Source organism: Perna viridis, chromosome 7 (assembly GCF_037379345.1).
Source record: "Perna viridis isolate PV_CMFRI_1.1 ecotype Kerala chromosome 7, ASM3737934v1, whole genome shotgun sequence".
Classification (NCBI taxonomy): Eukaryota; Metazoa; Mollusca; class Bivalvia; order Mytilida; family Mytilidae; genus Perna; species Perna viridis.
The window spans coordinates 5,132,182-5,149,772 of NC_142451.1; the positions used below are offsets into that span (position 1 = coordinate 5,132,182).

General features: G+C 35.3%; 1 protein-coding gene across 2 annotated transcripts; it reads right to left on the reverse strand.

Moving 5' to 3' along the window:
- On the reverse strand, positions 1 to 17,405 carry LOC148611059 (uncharacterized). Of its 2 annotated transcripts, none has more exons than XM_088591156.1 (3): positions 17,282 to 17,405; positions 6,455 to 6,511; positions 1 to 6,013 (listed from the first exon to the last, which is right to left on the reverse strand). In XM_088591156.1, exon 3 carries the CDS (start codon positions 5,980 to 5,982, stop codon positions 1,477 to 1,479), a length of 4,506 nt encoding a protein of 1,501 aa, XP_088447282.1. In that variant the 5' UTR covers positions 5,983 to 6,013; positions 6,455 to 6,511; positions 17,282 to 17,405; the 3' UTR covers positions 1 to 1,476. The 2 variants fall into 2 exon arrangements, with proteins under 2 accessions (XP_088447282.1, XP_088447281.1); XM_088591155.1 differs by having other exon boundaries at positions 1 to 6,019.
- Between the last annotated feature and the right edge of the window lie 186 nt (positions 17,406 to 17,591).

Sequence of the window (17,591 nt, forward strand, 5' to 3'; positions counted from 1 at the left end):
CGCATTCAATCATTTAATATTTTTCAACCAACAAACAAAAATAAAAAGTACACTTGCACTCATTTTCCCAAAGAGCGAATGATGTACTAGTATATCCATAACTTGTAACATATATCACTTTCTGGCATACATATATTATAGGATTAGACACTGTTTTTCGGACTTTTATGTCAGGTTTGAGAGTGAATGGTCAGATTTTACACATCGACAAAGTCTGGAAAACCCGTGTTTAATCCTTTTAATACCAATGCCTAACTACCTGAAATATATTGATAGTTGTTTTCTTGTAGACACTCATTCAGTGAAATTGACACCTGAAATCTACATTGCAAATAGCGGCACTCAACCAACAATGTGGCATGGTTGTCAATTTCAATATTCAAAGTATTTACTGGGTACTGATAACTATATTCTTAAGCTTTAAAAATATAGTTTTGAAAATACAATGCCATGTCGAAAATGAATGGAATTAAGCAGATAATACCGTTTTGAGCCTCTAAACCGCTCTATCTTTTGTCGAAAGAAGGATGGTAGCCATGTTGTTTACGATATGTACATGAAGTTTCCATTGTTGTAAAAACAGTCATGGCTGAGGTCGTAAAAAGGTGAAAAACCAATCATAATGCACGAAAAAGGCGTATGCTAATTAGATTGGAATTATTGTCTGTTAAATGGTTAAATGGTTATTGGCACACATTAATTATCTAGGACACAAATAAACATAAAAATGAAATAGTATATGGCACAAACGAAAGTAAAAGTGTTAGACATTTCAAAAACTTAAAAAAATTAACATTTGAAATCTAACCATTTGAAAAGCATTGAGATGATTGCTGCACCACTTCCTACGGATTTCTGGTGACATCTTACATATAGTCACATAAAGGTCTGTAATAAAAGGTTAATCAAATATCTATTGCTGTCCTATAAAAACTTTATTTAATCACCATTTGATAATATCCGACTGAACTTATTTTGTAATGAACTATTATTTAACATAAAATATCATTTGTAATGATAAAAAAACTATAAATACAAACTATTTTCCACTTGATACAAGTTCCTCTCTTGGTTTCTTTTTAAGATGTGGATAATTTGTATAGGACATTGACGAAACTACGCTATGTTGTTATGTATGTACAAATCATTAAAAATATGCAAATATGAAATAAGAACAGATTGCACTCTTTGATGCAGCACTAAAAAAATAAAATAAAAATGTTGACATGTACTCCGTAACATTCATAAGTTCCACAAACCACATAATAGATATAACAGTAATTTAATTAATTAAGGTTCTTTCCAGAGTGATCAGAAACGATTAGAAATTTATCATTGAGTTTTGTAGATGTACTTCCCGCTACAATGTTGAACATTGACACAGACTATTTCATAGCACTACAAAGGGGAAAAAGAATATTGCTGACTACACCTTAAAAACGTATACAAAGTGGCTTAGTATAGTAAGCTTACATCTCATGTATTTGACATTTTGTTTTGAAGTAACTTCTGTACAGTTGACTCTACAACTGCCTGTTTTCTTTGTAGATCTGGCAAACGTTGCTTCTGTAACTGTTGGACGATATGTGGTGGGACTCTTAGACCCTTTTCAACAATAGTGTTTTCCTTGATTAGTGTCTGGTTGGGAACAACGAATGGTTGCGTCGGTCTTAAATCCGAACCAACATTTGATGATTCCACTCTAGGCGTTGGTAATTTCTTAGGTATTATAAGGATAGGTGTTTTTGACAAACATTCTTTCTCTGCACTTTCCAAATTATCGACGATGTTAGGTTCCTCAATAGATGATTGCACCTTACTTGACATTGTGAATGTTTTAGTGGATGCCTGGGTGGATAGTAGCTCTTCCCTTGGCAATATGAAAGTAGTTGGTTTTGACGAAGAGTTTCGTTTGGGATTTACTACATCATCGGTTATGTCTAAAATATCGGGATCCACCCTTACAACTACTTGAGGTTTCCTCTTGTTCCGCTTCTCAAAAGTCTCTGTTATCTTATCGGAAGTTTTGATGGTAGTTGACTCTGAACTAGAAAAATCTTGATTTGTGAGTAATGAATGTTTATTGCCAAACATATTTTGTTCTTGAACATTGGATGAAGACTTTGAGTAACCTTGAGCAGGTATCAGTGTAGTTTCAGGTGTTTTCTTAAAAGTTGATATCATGTCACTTTTTACAGTCTTACAAGTTTTGTTCACCTGCATAATATTTTCAATAGGACAAGTTAGAGGTATTGTGGATGGCAACAAAGATGTGTTTTGTAATTGCACTCCATGTTGCTGTACTACAGGACTTTGCAGCAAAACTTGTATCGAGGTAAGAGAAGATGATGACGTTAAAGTTTTGTTTTTGCAGCCAATATTGCCTGAATGAGACATTATCAAAGTAGGCTTTATTTGTTGTGTCATTTGTCTTTCGTACGACTTCGACTTCACGGCTTTTTTTAACAATTTTGAAGGACTGTATTTCATAGTAGAGGATTGCGATGCTGAAGAGACTACCTCTACTGCAGCTTGCGGAACAGCTGTCATTGTTGAACTTGTCGAATTTCCAAGGCAAACTGGTAGAGATTGTTTAAGACATGAACTATCTGGCCGATTTATTTTACTTGATGCAACCAGTGGTGGTGGTTGTAATATTGAAGGCATGAAAGACACACTGGAAGAACTCAATAAACTTTTAGGCCGAGCTTGTGAAACTACCGGGACGAAGTGGTTCGTTTGAGCATTTCGACCTAATAATGTCATTATTTCCGAGGTACAAGGTAGCATAGCTGGAGCAATCAAGTTTGGTGTATCAGTGATTTTACCGTCCTTATTCGAAATGAACAAACTTGTCTGAAGTTGTTGGGGCTGTCTAGCAACACTGCAACCAGTAACATGTCCCATGTTTGCCTTTTCGTTAGAATTATCTAATTTTATTGGAATTAGAACTTGGTTAGGTGGCAATGGTAATCTGAAGTTAGTTTTGCTAATCTGTTCTGTAGTGTTAGATTGATTACCTGGGATAACTGGGACTACTACATTAGAAGAGATTTGCTGTGATTGTACTGGCAGACCCGAAGTATTAGGCTGTACTATCAAAATATTTGCTGGAATTTGAGAGTTCATATTAAGTGAGTTTTCTTCCACGTTCTTAAAGTTTAAAATGCCAGTATTTGACTGAATATTTGATTGTGGCATTTGAGGTACTAATAAACCAGTAGATGTTTGGTTTACAAAGATACTGTTCCCTACACTTTGATTGCTATTGGTTTGTAATTGAGAATTTGCTAAAAAGATTGGTTGGCCATTCGATGCCAATTGCCCAGTTTGCGACAGAAGATGATTCAATAACTTAGGGCCTTGTGCGTTTTCTTGATTTGGTTGACGAATATTCGCAGAACTAGGAACAAGAAAAATTGGCTTAGTTGCAGCATTTTCAAAGTTGGGCAAAGGTGATCTCACTTGTGTATTATTCTGATTTGCATTCAAGCCTTGAAAGACAGTTGTTCGACAAGATATTGCATCTTTTACTAAAGTCGACACAGGAGCTATTTCTGGTTGCACAGAATTTCCAACATTGCTTGGTGACCGTTGCTGACAACTTGCACTTTCTAAATTAGAAATATGACTTAATGGTACTTCTATTTTATTGACCATTTGCAATTTAGAATCTACAGAAGCTGGATTTGTTTTGGATTCGGAGACAGTTGCCACCGAAAGATTGCCACCTTTCAGTACATTGAACAAAACATTCTGTACAGTTCCGTTGATTAGCATTGACACAACAACTTGTTTCGACTGACTTGAACCAACGCTAATAGCTGCAGAAGATTGTGGCACAATGGGAGGTTTCGGCATGGCCAAAATGGGAGTATCTACTATTGAAGGATTTTTGTTTAAGGGAAAATGTCCTACTGCATCCGGTCTTTTCGGAATGCCAACTGAATGTTGCTTTCCTGAAATATCGACATCTACTGATTTTAATGCATTTGGCATATTTGTTTCCAAAGATTTGTCGTTGTTTACTGGCATATTTCCAACGACAACACTGTTAGATGACTTCACAATGTCATTCTGGGTAATATTTAAACCCCCTTTCTCTTCTGGAACATTTGCAGTTACTACGGACAGAGAACCATTATCCTGTACATTAAACAATACATTCTGTAAGTTTCCATGGATAAGCATTGGTGCTAAAACTTGTGTATGCTGATTGGCATTGACATTAGTCGTGAGATTAGACGACGTTACGTTATATTTCGACATACCACCAAGAGTATTAGCACCAGGAGTATATGGCATTGGGCTAGGTTTTTCAGCAAGAGTGTTTTTATTGCTTGTTATCTTTACATCTTTACCCTGCCTATTTAGATCACAATTTACCGGTCGCATTTCATTGGCTTCATCAACAGCCTTTACATCTACGTTTGCTCCACTACTTATAAATTTATTGTTTTTCTTCACAGGTTCTACTCTGTTTACCCCCGCTTTGTCACATAAAAACTTACTAGTAGATCCTATAATGTCAGTCGGCACAATTGTTGATCCCAGAATATTTTCGGAAAAAGCTGTAGATTGATAAGCAGGTAGTTGAGATGTCACTTTTTGTTGATCTCCTTTGTTAGGAGTGACAGTAGTCATTTTGATTGATTGATTCCCAGAACCAGTCGAAATAGATTGAATGTCATTCTTTAAAAGTGGATCTATGCATCCTCCAATTGCTCTCTCATTGTCACTTTGCATCATGGAATTCTTTGCTGACGTACTTTTACCACCCTGATGTTGACTATCACTATCGCCAACCCTAACTATGAAAGGTACACCATCAACATTAACAAGTCGAAATGATGCTATGGTTTTTGTGTCATTGGCTTGTTCTAATTGGGGCACTGTTGTAGGATGGCACACCTTTGGAGCAATCACAGTTCCCTGTTTTGCTAGCGACGGTATATCAGTATCAGTTAATTCAGTGGGAAGTTGTTCGTGTTTAATCGATTTGCAGACTTCTGGAGATACTTTAGTTCCTAAGATTTTGTTTGTTGAAGTTATTGGCTTAGTTGTTTTCGTGTTTAATCCCGAAACACAATGAGACGTACTAACATTTGGATTGGTACTTTGAATGAGAGAGTTTAATTTTTTCAGGTAGGCTGCTCTTTTATCCCTCGGTGCAAGAGCCAATTTCTGCAGTAATCCTTGAAAAGTTCCTTCCTCTTCTTCATCAAAAATTGACATATCAACAGAAGTTTTATCATCTAACGACTGTACAAGTGGTATATGAGGAGGTGTTTGCTCTGTTGACTCGGTAACATCTTTTGGTTCAATCTTAATAGTTATTAAATCACTTTTATTAGAATTTGTCACTGATGTTTCCTTTGGAATTCTGTTTTGTTTTCTATCATCATGGCCTGGTAACTTTCTAGAAGTATACGTCTTCTCCAGCTTTGCTGCATTAAATGAATTTACGTGTGGAGCACGGTGTTCGTTAATTCCTTTTAATTTTGAATTTTTGACTTTTTGTTCCATTTTCGAGTTCATATCAGCAAGTTCTCTGTTTCCAGTGGTGTCTTTATTAGTAGTCAAACATTGATGGATTTCTTTAGTGGTACCTGTTTCAGTTTTCAAAATTTTTTCTGGACAACATGAATCAATTTTATGAATGTCTGACCTTCGTTTTCTGGTCATCCTTCTAGCACAGTTATCAGCAGTGTCATTCACAAACTTAACTGGTGAGTTCATATGGCCTTTAGCAGTACAAGACGAATCACAATGTTTATGATGCATCATCCATTTCCGAAAAGACAAACTTTGCTTATTTTCTAGATCTAATCGCTCAAGAGTAACATAGCATTCATTTACCAATGAACTCGTCTTCAATCTATCTGATGGTACTGTTTTAGTCTTTTTCTTTTGCTTAGTGGGAGAATTGTCAGAGTCATCCTGAACACTAAGAGAGAACACTGAATCTATCCTTATGTCCATTGTGCTGTATAAGTACTCATCTACATTTGGCCTGTAACTAACGTAAACGAAAATATGACAAATAATATTAAAAAAATCATTTTGCGTATTCGCATATTTTTAGTTTTCTCTTCAATTGTTTTCTAGTCTAATGGAGTTTAAATATTATTCTATTTTATGATTTTAGATTATATTTATACACTCAAAAATAGTAACACATGCTGCCATTTCCAAAATCAATACCAATCAATTGTTTCTAGTCATCTTGTAGACCTACATGATAATGAAGTGTTCACTACTGCTCACTGAACGCCTAAAAGTAATTGAAATAGAGAACACAGAATTGGACCTTGATTGAAGTTGCATAAAAATAGCATGTCGGTCTGTTCATTGTAGTTGATGCATGCAACACATGTTGCCAAAACCAGAAATGTTCGAAAATAGGCAGTTGAATGATGCGCAACAAACCTTAAAAAGGTATTCTACTACATACCTCTCATGGACTGATTTCTTTCAATAGCAACACAGCATACGGGAGTAAATAACCAATCTACAAATACAAACGAATCATAGTAATATTTTAACATTTTCAAGATTTGAGAAAACATATGACTGTAGAAGCAATTTAAATATTTAAAAGATTATTTATGATGATTCAAAATTAAGACTGTTTGCTTTTGTCTCAAGTAACACTAGTATAATTAACCTCGATACTTACTTTTGTAATATTGGTAAAAGGGAGTGAAAAACAACAACAAAATTGAGTCTTCGTGTTCCACGCCCGCTCAATTTTTTTTTATACTAATAAGAATATTTACTGTTTTTTCCCAAAATTTAAAAGACCCATATTTTAACATGCCTTTGGTATCTTCCATATTTAAGTTCTTTTGAAAACGGAGGCATGATGACGGTTGATTTTCAAAAGTCATCAATTCCATAATAGAAGCCTTTGGTATAAATTTAATCTAAGTTCATTAAGAAATGTAGAGATGAAAGCGAAAAAGGTGATGATTCTTACAATTTTAGACCTTAAGATCGTTGATTTTTTATTCATGGTATCAACCTTTAAAATTAAGTTCCAACTCCACTGAAAAATGAATGCACGCAAGCACTTATATAAGTGATCATGAATAAATTTCAATTTCCAAGGGACGTAACTCCAGCAATATTAGTAGGGATCGTTAGTTCTTGAAATTATTCGATAGAAATACAGGATAACCTTTTTATTCAAATTTGTTGAGAAAAGAAAGTCTAAGAGCCTTACAAGGCGGACGCACGCACAGAAACATATGCGTTGAGAGAGGGACAAAAAATCAAAATAAAGTCATAATATATAAACTTTAAGAAATGTATTTAATCGGTGTGAATAAGTGGAAGGTATAGGGCGTCTTCATTGGAATAAAAATAAAACAATCATATGATATCGTTATCCGAAAGAAGCCGTTAACATCACTGATATTAACACTATTTATTTCAATTGAAGAAACTAATGATGACGAGATATTTTCTTCAAAAAAGTCACTGGTAAGCAATTGAAGTTATCATTTTTTTGTTGAAAAAAGTCTATATTAATAGTAATGGCAATACATGATGTACAGAAACAAAAGACAAAGAACCTGTTTGTATAGATGTATAGAGAAAAATTATCTAGACAAAACAATTCAGATCTACAAAAACTAGTTTGAAAAATTAGAAATGAAGCCAGGAGGTAAGTTATCAGCAAAGATCAGCAACACTTGCTTCTTATCAGTCATCACGTCGGTACCTCAGTGAAAGTCATGTCCAACGCACGAGAAGGACCATCTACATATCTACAAGTCTAAGGTACATCCAAACTTTGGAATCGATGCGAGGCTACAAATTAGCGATGCAAATGTTGGTCGCTCCATCAGCGGGATTCGAACCCCTTCTCTGCTCTGCCATCCATGGCAACACCGCCTGCACTAAGTTCAACACTCTAGATCACTCGGCCAACTAGGCTATATAAAAATATAGCTTTCATGATACTTCCTCGAAAGTAAATCTAGAGCGTGAACGTTAAAGCACATGATGTATAACTGGATAGCGTTTTTAGGCTGACTTCATAATGTCTGTAGTGTCATTTTATTATAACTTCTTTAGATACGATGTTTAAAATCCTCGAATCAACGATTGTTTAAAGATAAAACGTCATCTTTATAGCGGCAACTGTTCCGCCTTTTATTTTAGATAACATCAGTTATAACGTCAGCATCTATAGGGTGAAAGAAAGTAAGCGAATATCGGAACACAATTTGTTCCTATCGGAACGCCGACCGTCTGTTCAAAGACATGTCAACCACACTGGACAAATATTTGCCCAATAAAAAAAATCCAGGATTATGGCAACATCTTCTTTGGTACATAAAATAAACTAAAGATCATTTGGAATCCTTATTTTTTCAAAATAAAGAACTTCTACAAAGTACTGCGTATGTACATCAAGGTGTTCCTTCTTTCTTACCACGATGTATAATGCTTCTGAGTCCAGGTTTCAACTCAAAAGGGGGGATAGTAGTAGAAAGAGGTAACAAATCATAGGCATCGAAGGAATTATATTCAAATTATATCTAGTAATCAGAATTTCAAGAAAATCTTCTTTCAGGATCCATATTGAATTCATACCACAACGAGTGTAATAAGTGTCTTAGTAAGAGTAAGGACACTCTCTAGACTGCTTAGAAAGGGATTTTGTACGACTTGGCTGACCCATCAATGAAACGCTATTTTTTTAAATGGATTCTTACAAAGTTTGTGTATCACTTCAAACGGAAATCAAGGGAACCAGGATTCGAACAGTAATAAAAAAGAACACAATTCAAGGATAACGCCTAGACAAAGAATATAGATAAACACAACAAAAATGAAATAACTGTAAAAACACGTAGTGCAAAGAAACGAACAACCTACACTCCACCAAAAATGGTCGCATGGACCAAATGCACTGATAGGGTAAGCGTTCTTTTCTGGAAACAATCGCAGACTTGCTCATAAATGCACAGTCCGGGATATACGTAAAGGGAAAGGAAAACTATGAAACGGTGACCTAATCGGTTCTCATGGTTAAGATGGATACAACAACACGATCAACAAATTCATGATGACGACCATAAATATTTTATGAGATGAATTTAATATTGTAGCATCATAACCCTACTCCAGAAGCCTAATTGTAAGAAGCGCGATACGAAAAGTCCTCGTTGTTTCCGCAAACCGCATGCGTTGTGATATGAAAACTCCATACACAGCTATTGAAGGTATATTGACACATATGAGAGAAAAGGTTACGATACGGAACGAGAAATTATCGTGTTTGTCATGAGTTTTCCTTTAACATCGATATATAAAAGGAGGTACAGATATGAGGCTCACTTCATAGTGTCAGTAGTGTCTTTTTTTTCGCAAGTTGCGATGTATAAAATCCCAGAAACTAGGACTGTTTAAAGACAGAATGCCGACCTTCTGATGTAAAATACGTCCACCACAGTGAACAATAATGTTGTCGACTAAAAATGCCTGCATTATAACATCTTTGTTATTTTTAAAAAGGTGATTTGGATTTTGAGGAATCTTTGCTAAGTACTACTTATTTGTATCTAGGATTCCTTGTTTCTTAGATTCAAAGGTCTTAATGCCATAATATTTCGAATAAATCTAACAATGAGTTTTTACAGTTATTAAGATGTAATTAAGCAGATAAGAAAAAGATTTTGTATGACACTTGGATAATCAAACCGTAAAAACCGTTTGTATGGATACATATAAAGATTGTGTATCGGAATTAAGGGAAATCAAGGGAACCAGGGTTCGAACAGAAATGAACAAGAACATAATTCAAGGATAACGACTAGAAAATGGTATAGACACACACAACAAAGAACACGAGATAGCCAAAATAACACGTACAAAGAAACAAAAGTTAATAAACAAACCGGACTTCATTAAAGATCGGGACAATGAACAAGGCATATGGTAGGGAAGGCGGCGTCCTCTACTTTTCTAAAAACACCCACCGAGTTGTTCATAAAATGGTCCGTCCTTGGTAGACAAAAGAGGAAAGGAATATATGACACGGTGAACAAATCGGTTTCTCATTGTACAGATGAATATAGCATAACGATCCACAAGTTCATGATGATGACTATAAACGGAAGGAGATCACAATCATTGTATATCGTGAAAACGTCCAAGTAACATAAGACTGATTTGCGATTATCCATGATTTCGTACTTCGAAAGCTTTGCTGTTCTATACATATTGAAAAAGTAATCAAGGGAACCAAGATTCTAGCGGAAATCAAAAGAATGTAATCCAGGGACAAAGACCAGACATGGAAAACAGACAAACACAACAAAGAACATAAAGTAACTAAAATAATATATACAAAACAACAAAAGCAAATGAGCAACTCGGACTCCACTAAAACTGGGAGCATGGACCAGGTGCACCGTTAGGGTAAGCGCCCTCCGCCTTTCTAGAAACACCCGTCGAGTTGCTCATAAAAAGTTAAGTCCGGGGTAGACGAAAGAGGAAAGGAAAACTATGACACGTTGAAACAAAATCAGTTTTCATGGTGCTGATGGATACATCGTAACGATCCACTAGTTCATGATGACGACCATAAAACTTCTGTAGTGATGACTTAATCTTGTAGTAACATTACCCTGTTCCAGAAGCCTAATTGTAAGACGTCTAGCGCGATACAAAAATTCTGCGTAGTTACGGCAAGCTCTGGTATAACGTATGAGTTGTGATATGAAAACTCAATGTGCATGTGCTGAAGGGATGTTGCCACAGACGAAAGGGAAGGTGACAATTCTGAATGAGAAGTCGTCATATTTGTCGTAGTTCGACCAATAGTTTTCCCTTACAATCGATCTCTACGTGTAGGTTAAGATATTAGGCTGACTTCACAGTATCTGTAGAATCCGTTATCTCAAGTTCTTTGGTGGTAGATACGATGTACCAAATCCCCGAAACTAGGATTGTTTAACGATAATACGTCATCTATATAGGGGAAACTGAGATTAAAGGATCTAGCTAAACGATATTCTTTCTTTCGGATCAGATTAGCTATAAAGTCAGCCTCATAAGAGTGAAGGAATGGGTCAGCAAGTAGAGAAGCACAATTGGTTCCCATTGGAATAATGTTTTTTGAGTCACGATTTCAACTGAGTATGGGAAATATAAGTATACAGTGTTGAAAAATCATAGGTTCTAATGTTATTATATTCTGATATTAATCTTGAATTGAGAGTCTCCAAAAGATCTTTCGAACATTGAATTAATACCACTACGGGAGTAACAAGTGTTGTGGTAAGACCGGAAACTCTATTTGACAGCTGTGAGTATAGAAGTTAAAAGTTTTGAAAGATGTTTGGTGGTACATTTTGCAAATCCAAAATAATGAAATCGATATCTTTTAATTCCGAAGACTTATTTGGACTGTCTTGTGCAGTTCAAATGCACATTTCTTTGATCAAGCTATAAATGTTTAGTCACTTAAACAGATAAACGATGAATGTTATTTTGGTGTTTCATTGGTAGTGATATTATAGTTTTCAAAAAAGGCGGTAGATAACTTTCCAACGCCAGGATCTTTAAAAGTTAATGCTGCTGCTTTACTCGATGACCTTTCAAGAATCCTGATTCGTTTAGGAATCTTAGGTATTAAAAGATATCGATTTCATTATGTTCTTGTTTTGAGTTGGCAAGATCCACCTGATCAATAATTTGGAATTTGAAAATTGAAGTTCCAAATAATGGTTTCTGTTCGCAACATTCAGAACATTTATCAATTATATCATGAAGACTAGTATATTCAATGAAAGTCAAATCCCCCTTTAGGGATCAGAATCAGTAATAAAATCAGGACTGTGACTTATCTGAGAGCTGACAAGAGCGGTCATGTGGTTTTGCACTAATCAATGTTTAGTTCCTACAATACACCCTTATGATTGAACGTTTACAGTAAAGTAAATAGTAAATGTGTTGCAATTTGGGGGTTGGACTCAAACTTCAACGATGACATTTCTATAGAAACGGATTAGTTGTACAGGATATTGCAAATATATATTGATAAAAGCATCCAAGGCATTCTTTGCAAAAGAAAGCAGCATAAATTGACCATGGTCCTGTTGATCCGTCTGTAGATTTACCGGTATGAATAATTTATGACAATCAAGCATCACAAACTCGTTTGCATAAAGGTGGATTGAGGAAGTAGGCTTTGTAATATGAGTAAGGCACAACGTATAACCGAGCATAACACTTATACTTTTTTTACATTTGTTAAGGCATTGAAAAAGGGATGATGGCTAAAGAGTAATCAAGGGAACCAAGGTTATAGCGGTAATCAAAAGCATATAATCCAGGGACAAAAACCAGACATGGAAAACAGACACACACAACAAAAAACATAAAGTAACTAAAATCATACATACAAAGTAACTAAAGTAAATGACCAACTCGGACTCCACTAAAAACTGGGAGCGTGGACCAGGTGAACCGGTAGGGTAAGAGTCCTCTGCTTTTCTAGAAACACCCGCCGAGTTGCTCAGACAAAGTCAAGTCCGGGGTAGACAAACGAGGAAAGGTAAACCAAGACCCGTTGAATAAATCAGTTTTCATGATGCTGATGGATACATCATAACGATCCACGAGTTCATGATAGTACAATAAAACTTCAGTAGTGATGACTTCAATCTTGTAGCAACATAACCCTGTTCCAGAAGCCTATTTATTAGAGTTCTAGGGCGATACAAAAAGTCTGCGTAGTTTCGGCAAGCTCTGGTATAACGTATGAGTTGTGATATGAACATTCCATACACAGGTGCCGAAGGGATGTTGCTACAGATGAAAGGAAAGTTGACAATTTTGAATGAAAAGTCATCACGTTTGTCGTAAAGTTTGGTCAATAGTTTTCCTTTACCATCGATTTCTAAGTGTAGGTCAAGATATGAGGCTGACTTCACAGTGTCTGTAGTATCCTTTATCTCAAGTTCTTTTGGGTAGATGCGATGTATCAAATCCCCGAAATTAGGATTGTTTAAAGATAACACGTAATCTATATAGCGGAAACTGAGATTGAAGGATCTAGCCAAACGATAGTCTTTCTTTCTGATCAGATCAGCTATAAAGTCAGCTTCATAAGAGTGAAGAAATAGGTCAGCAAGTAAAGGAGCAAAATTTGTTCCCATTGGAATGCCGACCGTTTGTTGAAAAACACGTCCACCACACTGGACAAATATGTTGTCGATCAAAAATTCCAGCATTTTGTAAACATCTTCCTCTGTATATTTGGAAGATGATTTGGAATTATTTCTTACAAAGTATAAGGAATCTCTACCAAGAACTATATATTTGTATCTAGGTGTACCATCTTTGTAGGAAAAACAACGATGTATAATGTTTTTAAGTCGGGATTTTAACTGAGTATGGAGAATAGAAGAACACAGTGTTAAAAAATCATAGGTTTTAATGCTATTACATTCAGATAATAGTCTTGAACTGATTGTCTCCAAAAGATCTTTCGAATTTTTCAGGATCCACATTAAATTAATACCACTACGGGAGTAACAAGTAATGTGATAGGACTGCAGACCATCTTTGACAGTTGTGAGTATAGAAGTTAAAAGTTTTGAAAGAGGTTTGGTGGTACATTTTGCAGATCCAGCTATGAAACGTTTTTTGTATGGATTCTTGTGGTTTAGGAATCCATTACATAGACGGTAAATCACAATCATCGTCCTTGGTAGAGAGACCAAAAGAGGATAGCACAGATTTATGGTTTTCCACAATCTCTTCTTTGGAGAGAGTGGTAGCAGTATAGGTCTTATCACCGCTATTATTTTCTACGTCTACCTCTGATAATAAACATTGGATATAAAACGTTTTGCAGACAAAAACAATGTTGTTTTGGGCTTTGTCTGCTGGTACGACAACATATTTGTCATGTATAGTAGACAATGTTTTTGCTACATCGGAGTCTTTGAAAACTGATGTAGCCTTGACACTCATTGACCTACTTAAAACTTTTATTCGTTTCAAAATTAAAAACCTCACGGCCTTTAACCACTCTGACAGAGAATCAATGTCTTCTTGTTCTCGTTTTATCCATTTTCTTGCATAGTCCTCGACGGCATCCATAAGAACTTTAAAGTTATAATTCCAATTTATGGAGCAGGGATCAGGGTACTTGGGACCTTTAGAAAGAATATTACGTAGAGATTCGTTTTCGATAATGGTTAAATCTCCCGTAACGACGTGACCAGAAGGACCATATTTGAATGGAGAGCTTTTGCAAGAACAGTCAGGTGGTTTAGCCTTGAAGTCCTCAATCTCGAGGTTCTGCAATAGCCTTTTATGCAATGGGTGAAGTATAGGAATATGAAATAATTGGTATGGATTTGTCTTTGAAATATGGGGGAATTTTGTTGGTAACGTTTTTGTGATGGAGTATGTTAGCCAAATTAATTGCATCTATACCTTTGTTGACAAACGGTAGTGGAAGAAATGATCGTTTTTCTTCATCTTGACTTTTCACACAAACTGGTTTAAAGAGTCTGTGGAAACCAATATCCAAAATGATGGCAACAAGTCTGTATAATGATGAGGTGGGGTCAGAAACAGGAGTGTCAAGACTTGTTTTGTAAAGGGAGTGTAGTAGAGTGAGGGGTATAGAATAAAGTTTGGTTCTAATGTGATGAAGTCCAAGAGGTTTTTGTATGAAAGGAAGGAGACCATCTATGGAGACATCATGTAACTTAGGTGACGTATAATGGCGATGGCCATGACTCCTTTCCCGTCTTGGATTTTTGTCAAATAAATTCATCACATTCATGCTATTGTTATATTGGCTTGAAAGGTTTCCTATACTTTTGATGTTGTCATTGCATCCATAAAGTATTGCAGTATACGTACCTAGTCTGCGTATTCAGTACTCCTCTCTTTCCCTACGATAGTTTTTACTTAGAACGGGACTGTTCGTAGGATGGTAAATTTTTTTCTAAAATACGAACTTTCATGGAGAGGATTGAATGATCTTGTTGATTAAAGTGTTGATAAACTGTCGGGAATTTGGTGGTGTTAATTCCCAAACGATGACCGCACATTCTTTTATTTATTCGTTCTTGCGTTTCTCCGACATATATTAAACCACATAAGTTGCATTCTAATCCATATATTAAGTTTGTTGATTTGTAACTTAAGTCATCGTGACTTCTTGTATGGAAGGTTTTGTTTGTAAGGGAACTGGAGAAGTAAGGGTCGGTTATAAGAATGTTGCATGTTTTGCTAAAGGGGCGAGATGGGATAGGTAAACGGTTGCCCATTTTTTGCGAAAAATAGTTCAGTGTACCGTATCTAGATACTGTAAATAATTATTCTTTTCTATTTTTTCTCAGTTTTTGAATTGCACATTTTAATTTTAATTTATTTAAAATCAATTTAAAAGCCACTTTCATTTTGATTTCATTTCCCTGACCCATTTCTGCGGGCCTGTCTGATACCTATTCCGGTTTCACTGAACTTCTATTGTTAGCCCTGCATGCAATGCTCGATACAAAACATGCACGCCAGGTGATTTAAATGCTGTGGTTTTGAAACATTTATGGTTTGTGTTGTCAGAGACTAATCCGTTGACATAATTGTATTTGGAACAAGATATGTATTTTTTTTTAAACCAACAAGGTACTGCTGCTGCTCCCAACTGACGTGTATAGTATTTTTGCCTACGAAATTGTGTACTTATCCATAGATTATTAGTTGGATGTCATATCTTTTGAATAAGTATATTTTTCCGGGGGAAAATGGAATCTTGTTGATTAAATTGTACGCGAAAGGAAACGCGTTGTGATTTACGGATGACCGATGTCGACAGTCATTTGTTATATCGCTGATATCTCGACCAACGGGAATCTGCAAGACCTCCTATAAGGTACGCTGTGCGTCTGCGTTAGAAGTTCAAAGAATCACATCCTAACGGCTAGTATCTCTTCCAACAGAAAGGACGTCATTCGCATTCCGTCCCTTTTACATGGCTCAACTTCAAGATTTATGAAAAGCATAACCAACTGCATTCTAGATAACATAAGCTTTGAGAAAATTGGCATTGAGAAATGTCTTCAAGAATAACATGAATTATAATGTTACAGTGTCTTAAGATTAATATTAAAAAATCAAAGTATTTAGTATTTTCATCTTTTAAAATTAGGTGATTTCCGATTAATCGATTATCAATTTTAACATCGATTAGTATCGGGTGACTTAATTAATCGATTGATCGATTAATCTTAAAATCACTTATCTCATGCGTAGACAATTTTTATATGCAAAGTAAATTTGGCGTGTTTCTTAGAACTGATAGTCATAATCACTTGTGAATTATATATCGGATTTTTAATTGCACAATATTTGCATTTTTTTATCTTACATTTTATATTTTGAATGCAGCTTTCGTCTGTGGCAGTAGGGAAAACATATTTATCTACTTAATAAAGGCTTCCTTGCAAAAAACATAACACTTTTATTTGTTCAGATTGTAATATCTTAAGATTATGTCTTTTTTCGATTAAGAACAAGAGATATCAATTTATATAAAAAATATATGAGTCATTGACCAGATACTGAAATACTTTAGGTTTATATGATCACTTTGAGAAACACTAAACACAAAAATACCAATCATATATGTAGCAAATTTCGATATGCTGTACATGTGTTTCAAGGAGTGACCTCTCATCAGCAGCATCAGAATAAAATATATTGAAAGATCTAACCCTAAAATTTATTGTGTACAAGAAGTACTCAAAACTATCGAAATAGAAAGCCAAATCCATCACCAAGATGTTCTACTTAGTGCAATACAAGGAATGAGGCCACAGTGTTTTAGATATTTAGAAATTTGTAGTACTGCAAATTCTGATGATTATGATAAATAAAATCTGATATAATTTGGGTCAGACATATCTACCTACAGGATCGGTAAATATTATCGGGAACCTTTGGACTACCAGTAGTGGCATCGACGCAGTGGTTATTAAATACAAAAATATTCTGACATATGCAGTGCATAAAATACTTTGATAGATCGTTTTTCAGATGACAGTGTAGATCTTTCATCCGTCAATAAAATCTATTTTTATTTTAGGCCCCGCCCAGTCATATAAGTATGAGCATGTGACAACAAGTCAAATATGGCGGTCGCTGATACACAACGAAATGATATTTCATTGGTCGAATGTTATGACGACAATAATTTAACTCTCTAACAAATGGTTCTCTTTATCTTTAGGTTACTTACTTGTTCTCCTTATTCTATATAACTGGTTTAAGAAAGGGTAAGTGTGCTTTTTAAATCCAGACAACGCTTGTAACAGCCGTCTCGCAAAATTCATTAAAGTCACGAGTGTATACGTCACTAAGTTATGACCAATGAACAATCTTTTAAAGATCCGCCCCTAATAATCAAGGTCGAGATTTTATATTTGGTCGTTTCAAAACATAAATCAAACATATTTATCAATGTAGTAAAATTGTATTCCATATAGACCCACTTTTAGAACATAAAGAAATTTATGTAGAACACCAAGAATTTTGTGAGATATTATGAT

Excerpts from the sequence above, each read along its gene's own strand:
- LOC148611059 (XM_088591156.1), bottom strand. The coding sequence starts at position 5,982 with ATGGACATAAGGATAGATTCAGTGTTCTCTCTTAGTGTTCAGGATGAC.